General features: G+C 36.5%; 1 protein-coding gene across 1 annotated transcript; it reads right to left on the bottom strand.

Moving 5' to 3' along the window:
• Positions 1 to 6,461: 6,461 nt before the first annotated feature.
• On the bottom strand, positions 6,462 to 8,684 carry LOC120349694 (uncharacterized protein DDB_G0271670-like). The gene is given in 3 exon segments (XM_039420209.1): positions 6,462 to 6,711; positions 7,050 to 7,126; positions 8,622 to 8,684. Coding segments are annotated over 3 exon segments (390 nt in total).
• Positions 8,685 to 10,698: the final 2,014 nt, after the last annotated feature.

The raw sequence follows: 10,698 nt of genomic DNA, 5'->3' as shown, positions 1-10,698 counted from the left end.
TATTTGAAACTACGATCAGACTACTATATATGTGTGTATATAATTGTTTTCAGAGTACTTTTTCCTTTGTGTAAATTGTGAAATCCGATGATTTTTTAAAAGTCGTCAAAACAGCTGTTCTATAGATGAAATATCTCGACTATGTGTTATTTTTATAGACTGCTCTACCTACCTACCTCATGCACGAGAAGGAGGTTACAAAGTCCATTTCTCAAGGATGGGGTGAGCCCCCCATTAGTTTCCCAGAAAGGAGACTCATGCCATTTGATGGAGCTGATAAATAACTATACAGAGTATGAATTTGAAATAAATCAGTCGAGTAATTTTTGAGAAAATTGTGAAAAACATGGTTTTTCAGTAATTATTCGCCATTTTTCTCGATAATATTACGCAGCTCCTGCAATTTTCCTAGAAATGAGACTCATGTCAGTTGATAGGGCTTATAAAAAGCTATCCATGGTATAAATTTGAAGAAAATCGTTAGAGCCGTTTTCGAGAAAATCGTGAAAAACATGTTTTTTTAGTAATTATCTGCCATTTTTCTCGAGAATATTACGCAGCGCCTGCAATTTTCCCAGAAATGAGACTCATGTCAGTTGATAGGGCTTATAAAAAGCTATCCATGGTATAAATTTAAAGAAAATCGTTAGAGCCGTTTTTGAGAAAATCTTGAAAAACATGGTTTTTTAGTAATTATCCGCCATTTTTTCCGCCATCTTGAATTGAATTTTATTGAATTTCTTATTGTCGGGTCCTCATGGTATAAGGACCTTAAGTTTAAAATTTCAAGTCAATCGGTTAATTAGGAATGGAGTTATCGTGTTCACAGACATACACACATACACACACACACACACATACACACACACACAAACACAGACCAACACCCAAAAATCATGTTTTTGGACTCAGGGGACCTTGAAACGTATAGAAAACTTGAAATTAGGGTACCTTAATTTTTTTTGGAAAGCAATACTTTCTTTACCTATGGTAGTAGGGCAAGGAAAGTAAAAAAGACGTATAGTCCAGAGGTAATATTATGATGTTCATGATGAAATCCACTTATAACTTCATCCAGAAACCAAAAATCACCTCGTGAGTTGGATAGTTTATGCAGTTTTTCAACCTAAGTTTTCCAATGGTAAGAGTGGAGTAACTACTACAAATCAAGTTTCAACAATGGAACATTCTAGTTTTTAATGATAGTTTGTCTCCTCATATGATAAATAGTTTTTATCTTCTATAATAATTGAATAGTTCTAACCTCTTATAATAGTTAGAATAGAATAGAAAATATATTTATTGATACAAAAAAAAAACAACGTGACAATCAATCAATAATAATTTGATGATTACAAAAATATATATATTATGACATGACCTGTTGGGCGTCTGCCAAGTTGAGCTATGTTATTGATTTACAATTTACATGCAAGAATTTGAAAATAAATTTTAACCAATTTGAAAAATTCCAAATTTCAAACAATTCTGAAATCAATCAACCAAAGAGGTCATGGCAACAGAAGTATTACATAAATAATTACATTGAATAATAAATAATTACATTATTCTACATATGCAGGAGTAAAGACAGCTAAACCATCAAGTATTATATTCCTGTATTAACATTTTTCTGTAAACCCAAGCATTCCTCACAAAACCTATCAGCGCCCTCCAATCACTACCATCCAAAAACCCTGTCACCTGATCCTCTGATGGTTTATTTTTCAAATCAGCTTATAATAGTTCTCACCTCGTATGACAATATTCACATTAAGAAGGTATTCTCTGTCATGACTTGATAATTTCTCAAAAACTAGCGTAGGACAATAGTCGTCGTTCACAATAATATTAATGTGGATGTTTTTGTAACAAAAAAGGCCACTCAAACAATAACATTACAATAATTTACTCACATCCTTAATCAGTCCAACAGGGTTCACAGAATGGTGTTTTGAAATATTACAAATATTTTCTTTGTCTATTTTTTTAGAATAAAACAGATTCTTCCTTACACAAGGTCAAATCGTCTAAACAGGAAGTAGGATACTACGAATACTGGTGTATCAATGAATCTTGTGTCGATCACTGGTTGATAATTAATTTTTCCTTTTTCCATTCAAATTTCAGATCACTATTGAGAAACTCTCTAAGGCTAGATTAATTTTGAATTATTACAACCTGATACCTCCACTTTATCACTTTTATGAGATATATAAATTTAATTTCACACCCATAGTATCAGAAACTTATCAGCATTTGACTCTGGATTATGTTATTTATATGAGGTAAATTGGATAGTTTCAATAAAGTAGTGGCTGAGTGAAGATATGGGGTTGTTTTCAACAGCTCTCACATTGAAGATCGCAACATCTTCACTCCCACGGACTGAAAAACAAAACCATTAGTTCCTGGGGAACTAAATTACTCCACAAGGCAATTAGTGTGGAGAAAATAATACGCCAGGTCGGCAATTTAAAGATCTGCTTTGTACTTCAATAATACATTATAAGACTGAAAAGAATCTAAAATGTTATAACTTTAAAATAAATCACTTGAAATTCTCATTAATTTATAACAAGGATTCACAAACTTCTAATATGAATCATCTATTTTAGTTTACCGAAGTTTTACTTAAGATTCGACAAAAGATTAATATAAGCTGCAGATGAAGTTGAACAGAATTTGATTTCTAACTGTTTTATGCATTGGCCGTTTTTATGCTCGTGTTTTCAGCTCGCAGATCAAACATGATTTTTGGAGAATTTAAAACATCTCTCTCGATTGAATATTAATAATAGGAATTAATAATTATAATATAACGAGAACGACAATAGTTATTGTTTTCAGCTCTTTCGGAATTATCTATCTCCAGTTCATTACCAATTGGATGAGAATTGAATGAGTCACAGTCACTTCAATCATTTCAATGAGAATGAGGGTGGAGTGCTCTATTTACTTATTCATATATTTTGAATTTGATTGGGATTCTCTATTCTCACTTCTTGTTACATTAATATTTCTGAATTCTAATTAAAATCAGCAAGAGTGATTCATGTTTTTCTCTTATTGCGGATGATGCCCCTATATGCTTTCTCACCTGTATGTGGGCTATTCAAATTTATGTCTACTGACGGCATTCAAGCTTACGACCAAGCATTGCTAACAGACTAAAGGTTGCACTGCTCCAGACCAATATATCAACCTGGCCGGCTATCAGTATTGATGAGGAGTAGCCTATATATATTTCTTGTTTCATAGTAAGCATTGGACTGCACCAGAGAAAGTCCCTCGATGGAGGGACGAGATGGAACAGCGCGTGGGAGGCATGTGGCTCACCATAGCCAGAGATAGAGAAAGATGAAAGAAGATAATCGTCGAGTTATAACAAAAAAATGCTTTATGTAAATAAAGCTGTTCCACCTCTTTTCTGTATAGGGCTAGTTTTATAGAAATAGAAAGAAAAATAAAAATCTTAGTACCCTTTTTGAAATATTCAATCACAACATGTTTTGGACATTGATGCCATTTTCAAGTGATATGAAGTAAATAATAAATAAGAATCTTCTAGCAGTATTTATTTATTTACTTCATATCACTTGAAGATGGCATCAATGTCCGAAACATGTTGTGATAAAATATTTCAAAAAGGGTACTAAGATTTTTATTTTTCTTTCTATTTCTATAAAAATTTTAATTTTCGAACTATTATTTATCTCGTATGATATAAAGGATATCAATGAAGCTTATTATTCATTTATAGTAAGCATTGAGGTTTAATTATTATTTAATGAATTCGAACTGTTTTACCTATTCGAACTATTTACCTATTTTACCTATATTTACCTATATTTACCTATTCGAACTATTTACCTATTTTACCTATATTTACCTATATTTACCTATTCGAACTATTAATACCTATGAAGTTCATATTTTACAGAATGCTCAGTGCTCTAAAGAATAATATTCTTGCATAACTCACGGCATATTAGTTGATAGTAATCCAGTTCGAAATTGAGATTTTTCGATGGTATTTAATAACTTGTAGAAGTGAGAATGTGTGTTAGTATAAGGTGGCTGGAGTCAATGGTCCAGAACATTTCTGGAGCTTAGGGTTTAGCGGTCGACATGCAGCTCAAGTAACTACGCATTGCAAGGAGCAAAGGCAGCCATTGAATGGCCGAGCTTGTAAGCTGGGTAACAAACCCTTGCAGGTTTGCGAATACAACGTCGACTATTACAAGCAAGCCTTCAAGCCTATTGACCCATTTTGCTCCGTTCTGTTAGTTGTCAGTTGAGCGTGAAAGGCGCTTCTACTGTGGATGCTGCTACTGTTCTGCTGTTACTGTCGCTGCTGCTACTGTTGCAGCTGTTACTGTTTCTGCTACTACTATCGCTGCTGCTACTGATGCAGGCGAGCGAAGCGAATATACATGCTAAAAGACGAATTTCAAACCCTTAAAAACCACTCTAGAGTTAAAATATTGCCAAAAGATTTCCAATCTCATTTTTGGACGATCCAGTCGGGGGTCCAGGGGGCGGAGCCCCCTGGCTAGACGGATATGGCGAGCGAAGCGAGCCTAACGGCTAGTTATAATATAACGAGGACGACAACAGTTATTGTTTTCAGCGCTTTCGGAATTATCTATCTTCAGTTCATTACCAATTGGATGAGAATTGAATGAGTCACAGTCACTTCAATCATTTCAATGAGAATGAGGGTTGAATTTGATTGGGATTCTCTATTCTCACTTCTTGTTGCATTAATATTTCTGAATTCTAATTGAAATCAGCAAGAGTGATTCATGTTTTTCTCTTATTGCGGATGATGCCGCTATATGCTTTTTCACATGTATGTGGGTTATTCAAATTTATGTCTACCGACGGCATTCAAGCTTACGACCAAGCATTGCTAAAAGACTAAAGGTTGCACTGCTCCAGACCAATATATCAACCTGGCCGCCTATTAGTATTGATGAGGAGTAGCCTATTTATATTTCTTGTTTCATAGTAAGCATTGGACTGCGCCAGAGGAAGGTCCCTCGATGGAGGGACGAGATGGAACAGCGCGTGGGAGGCATGTGGCTCACCATAGCCAGAGATAGAGAAAGATGAAAGAAGATAATCGTCGAGTTATAACAAAAAAATGCTTTATGTAAATAAAGCTGTTCCACCTCTTTTCTGTATAGGGCTAGTTTTATAGAAATAGAAAGAAAAATAAAAATCTTAGTACCCTTTTTGAAATATTCAATCACAACATGTTTTGGACATTGATGCCATTTTCAAGTGATATGAAGTAAATAAATAAATAAGAATCTTCTAGCAGTATTTATTTATTTACTTCATATCACTTGAAGATGGCATCAATGTCCGAAACATGTTGTGATAAAATATTTCAAAAAGGGTACTAAGATTTTTATTTTTCTTTCTATTTCTATAAAAATTTTAATTTTTCGAACTATTATTTATCTCGTATGATATACTTTTGTTCTTTAAAGGATGTCAATGAAGCTTATTATTTATTTATAGTAAGCATTGAGGTTTAATTATTATTTAATGAATTCGAACTGTTTTACCTATTCGAACTATTTACCTATTTTACCTATATTTACCTATATTTACCTATTCGAACTATTTACCTATTTTACCTATATTTACCTATATTTACCTATTCGAACTATTAATACCTATGAAGTTCATATTTTACAGAATGCTCAGTGCTCTAAAGAATAATATTCTTGCATAACTCACGGCATATTAGTTGATAGTAATCCAGTTCGAAATTGAGATTTTTCGATGGTATTTGATAACTTGTAGCAGTGAGAATGTGTGTTAGTATAAGGTGGCTGGAGTCAATGGTCCAGAACATTTCTGGAGCTTAGGGTTTAGCGGTCGACATGCAGCTCAAGTAACTACGCATTGCAAGGAGCAAAGGCAGCCATTGAATGGCCGAGCTTGTAAGCTGGGTAACAAACCCTTGCAGGTTTGCGAATACAACGTCGACTATTACAAGCAAGCCTTCAAGCCTATTGACCCATTTTGCTCCGTTCTGTTAGTTGTCAGTTGAGCGTGAAAGGCACTGCTGCTGTGGATGCTGCTACTATTGCAGCGGTTACTGTTTCTGCTACTACTATCGCTGCTGCTACTGCTGCTACTGCTACTGCTACTGCTGCTACTGTTGCTGCTGCTACTGTTCTTGCTACTGTTGCTGCTACTGTTCTGCTTCTACTGTTGCTGCTGCTACTGTCGCTGCTACTGTTGCTTGTACTGTTCTGCTTCTACTGTTGCTGCTGCTACTGTTCTGCTACTGTTGCTGCTTCTACTGTTGCTTCTGCTACTGTTGCTGCTACTGTTCTGCTTTCACTGTTGCTCCTGCTACTGTTCTGCTTCTACTGTTGCTGCTGCTACTGTTGCTTCTTCTGTTGCTGCTGCTACTGTTGCTTCTACTGTTGCTCCTGCTACTGTTCTGCTTTTACTGTTGCTGCTGCTACTGTTGCTGCTACTGTTCTGCTTCTACTGTTGCTGCTGCTACTGTTGCTTCGGCTACTGTTGCTGCTGCTGCTGCTGCTGCTGCTGCTGCTGCTGCTACTGTTGCTTCGGCTACTGTTGCTGCTGCTGCTGCTGCTACTGTTGCTGCTGCTACTTTTGCAGCTGCTACTATTGCTGCTGCTACTGTTGCTGTTGCTACTGTTGCTGCTACTGTTGCTGCTACTGTTGCTGCTGCTGTTCTGCTTCTACTGTTGCTGCTGCTACTGTTGCTGCTACTGTTGCTTGTACTGTTCTGCTTCTACTGTTGCTGCTGCTACTGTTCTGCTACTGTTGCTGCTTCTACTGTTGCTTCTGCTACTGTTGCTGCTACTGTTCTGCTTTCACTGTTGCTCCTGCTACTGTTGCTGCTGCTGCTGCTACTGTTGCTTCTACTGTTGCTGCTGCTACTGTTGCTTCTACTGTTGCTCCTGCTACTGTTCTGCTTCTACTGTTGCTGCTGCTACTGTGCTGCTACTGTTCTGCTTCTACTGTGCTGCTGCTACTGTTGCTTCGGCTACTGTTGCTGCTGCTGCTGCTGCTTCTGCTGCTGCTGCTGCTACTGTTGCTTCGGCTACTGTTGCTGCTGCTGCTGCTGCTACTGTTGCTGCTGCTACTTTTGCAGCTGCTACTATTGCTGCTGCTACTGTTGCTGCTGCTACTGTTGCTGCTGCTACTTTTGCAGCTGCTACTGTCGCTACTTTTCTGCTTCTACTTTTGCTTCTGCTAATGTAGCTGCTGATACTACTGTTGCTGCTTCTACTGTTGCTTCTGCTACTGTTGCTTCTGCTACTGTTGCTGCTGCTGCTACTGTTGCTGTTGCTACTGGAAAGTAGCTTGTCACCTAAAAAGTGGTGAATGATTTGAAAACATTTTTGAGAATAGGAATCAAAATACTATTCATGTAGTACAAATATTATGAAATTCTCCTCAAATCGTCAAATAGATCGTTTTCAAGGACTTATAATAAGCTCAAGAGATAAGTATGTGGCAGTGTCTTCAGTCAAGTTTCTTGGAGTTGAACTGCGAAATAGCCTAAGATGGTATCATCACATTAGATTCTTGTTTGAAAGATTATTCTATGCTCCCATGCTCTTTTTGCCTTGAGAACCATCATTAATGTCCCCAATCAGAGAACGACTCTCAAGGTGTATCATTGCTGTTTTCTGTCACTGATATGCTACAGTGTTATTTTCCGATAGGCTTTCATGATGCAAAAAAAAGTAGTTCGTGATCTTAGAGGTTTAAATCATTTTGTGGCCGTGACTCTTGCAGACCTATATTTCGGAGCCTGAGACTACTAACGGTTCCAGCTTATTATTTGGAAGTAGTTTCTGTTTGTAGTTGAAAATAGTCATAAATTTGATTCAAAGATTTGAATAGGATTGAAAATAGCTAATAATGATTGGAAAAATTAGATACACCAAATATAAAAAGTATTAATATAAATTAGTATAATAAGTATAAGTATATAAGTATAAATTATATTCACTGGATGAGATACACTGGATATACGTGTAAGAGATTAATTTGATGAATGTTAGGATAGTATGATATGGGATTATCACTCACAATATGTTATGAGTGTTATGAGGGCAATAATGGGATTCAGTTCCTGGTGCCCTCAAATATGTAAATTTTCAAATAAATAGATAAATACAATACTTCTATTGTCCACAATTCCACAATGCATTGGCATCTGGTTTGAGAGGGAATGGAGACAGATGAATGAAGTCATTCAAATCTCACGTGAATGGATTGAATAGGAGCGACTTTATTCCTCAAGAGAGAATCTTGACTGATAGAAAAGATGTTCAATACTGACTTCCTAGGGAATATTATGCTTGTATAGTCTAGAAACGGGAAATGTCAGCGAATTCTCTAGAAAAATGATAATAATGCATGTACAAGTCTATGTAATATGGAGCAGTTCTAAGAATAGTCGTATTTGTCGAAATATTGTTTGAATTGAGAATGGGGTTAGCGTAGATAACTTGATTATAAGGGACAAAAGGACAAGGGACATTGGGGCTACTTGAAAAGGCAGCTGCTTTTTTCGGAAGAGCCTGCAGCTTTGGGAGGGATTCACTCACTTTGTTGACGCTCAGCCATTTCAAATAACTCCTTAGCCAAGTGAGTTTCCTCTCCTCTTTCATTCAGTTTGCAGCTCGTCTTCACACCCCGGAAAAGGACTTCATCCTAAACCGACAATCGAATGAATGGAATCATTCTACCAGTCACCAAAGAACTGGTAGCTAGCATTTTAGTCACTTGATTTTTATAATGTCGGTAACTTGCATTGTTGCACCTCCTGTAATCTGATAATATTCATAACAATATTTCACCACAATCGGAAAGAAGTTGTATTTTTCTTTCTTCAAAAATTGAAACTTATTTTAAAATGATGTTGTTGAGACTCCCAGTATCGTTCTGTATCGTACATATTGTGAATAATGAGAATCGTATGAGTAGATATATTTTTTATGTCAGTGAATGGAGAATGTGAACAGAATCCTGTAGTGTTTTTATGAAGAACTCTGAAAAGTACAATAATCTTTTTTCTTAGGGTGCCTGTCTGGTTTGAACATTGGCAATCATATTACTAGAGTAATATTTTAGCTAGAATAATTAATTCATTGGTTGTGCTGTGGAATAATTCAAATCAAATCAAATTTTATTCTCACAATTTACAAATAATACAGTACAGTTACATTACATTTATATATACCCTTACGTTATGAGTGGCTCACATGTAGACTTAAGCCTGTGTTTGTGAGAGCCTGGCGTAATTCGCTGAATTCAAAATCGATAAACTAAATTATGAAAATTCAGTTCTTTCCAAATCAGGTTCTCAGATTGGTCAAAGTTCTTTCCAAATCAGGTTCTCAGATTGCTCAACCAGGATATTCTTCTTCGTCCTGGGGGTCTCCTGCCATCTATTTTTCATTCCAGGATGCTTTTCAAAAGCTCATATCTCAACCCATTACGCGTAATATGCCTCAATTATTATTGTACTAGTATAATGGGAGAAAATCAAAATAATAAAACAATATATATTAATAAATTCGCATTCATTGCAACTAGTAATACAAGATATTACTTCTCTCCGCCTCATTTCCAATGATGCCAGGTACCTAGGTATGACTTTAGATGCAAAGCTTCGCTGGTAAGTCCATGTTAAGAAGAAGAGAGAAGAGCTGGGAATAAAATAAAAGAGACTCTGGTGGCTGATTGAAAGGAGCTCCATCCTGTCAATTCCAGACAAAGTACTCCTGTATAAGCAGATTCTAAAGCCAGTATGGACGTATGGTATACAACTTTGGGGGTGTACCAAAGACAGTAACATCAAAGTCATACAACGCATCCAAAACAAGGTGCTGAGAAACATTGCTGATGCTCCTAGGTACGTCAAAAACAGCGACCATCACAGAGACCTGCAAGTCGACCTGGTATGCATCGAAATCCAGAGAAACACGAGGCTCGACTCCACCTACACGACAACATCGAAGCAATCCAGCTGCTGGAAAATGAAGGAGATTGGTGAGGAGGCTGAAAAGGAAGAAGCCATTTGAACTGGTCCAGTGCTGATTCAAGTGTCTTGTGTCCAGTGAAAAGCAGAGCAGTGGAAATGAGTGAAACCAACCTGTGTAGTACAGTCATAAGCAGTGTACTAATAATATTAGAATGGAGGATTCTCTTGTATGAAGTATTTATTAGTATTATAGGACAGAAAAAAGTTGCTCATTAGTCCCTAGACTAGAGAGCAATGTATCATTGAATTAAAAAAAATCTCTCCACTACCTCATTGCTTCGTGTTCATTGTAGAAACAAGCCTTCGCGTTGATAAAAATATCAAATACTTTACACCTCTCGGGGAAGCAATTCGAATGAATTGCTAAAATCAGCTCTCTCAATAGAGTTTCACAAGTGCTTAGCTCAATCCTCTTGACAGATGTGTTTTATTGGAAGGAATTACTCATTAATCTGTGAAGAAAAATGGATGAAATATAGAAAACCAAAAATGCGTATTCACTTTTATAATGAAAAACTGCCCGTTGAGTATTCGTGTGGTCAGGAGCAGCTCTACATTCTATATGTACTTTTCTCAGGAGATTTTGACTACACAGGTATATTGAGATTTAGTCTACCCCACATACGAGCTACGAACTT

Source organism: Nilaparvata lugens, chromosome 2 (genome assembly GCF_014356525.2).
Source record: "Nilaparvata lugens isolate BPH chromosome 2, ASM1435652v1, whole genome shotgun sequence".
Lineage (NCBI taxonomy): Eukaryota > Metazoa > Arthropoda > Insecta > Hemiptera > Delphacidae > Nilaparvata > Nilaparvata lugens.
The sequence above is the reverse complement of the archived record's forward strand: the minus strand, read 5'-3'. Positions and strand labels throughout refer to the sequence as shown.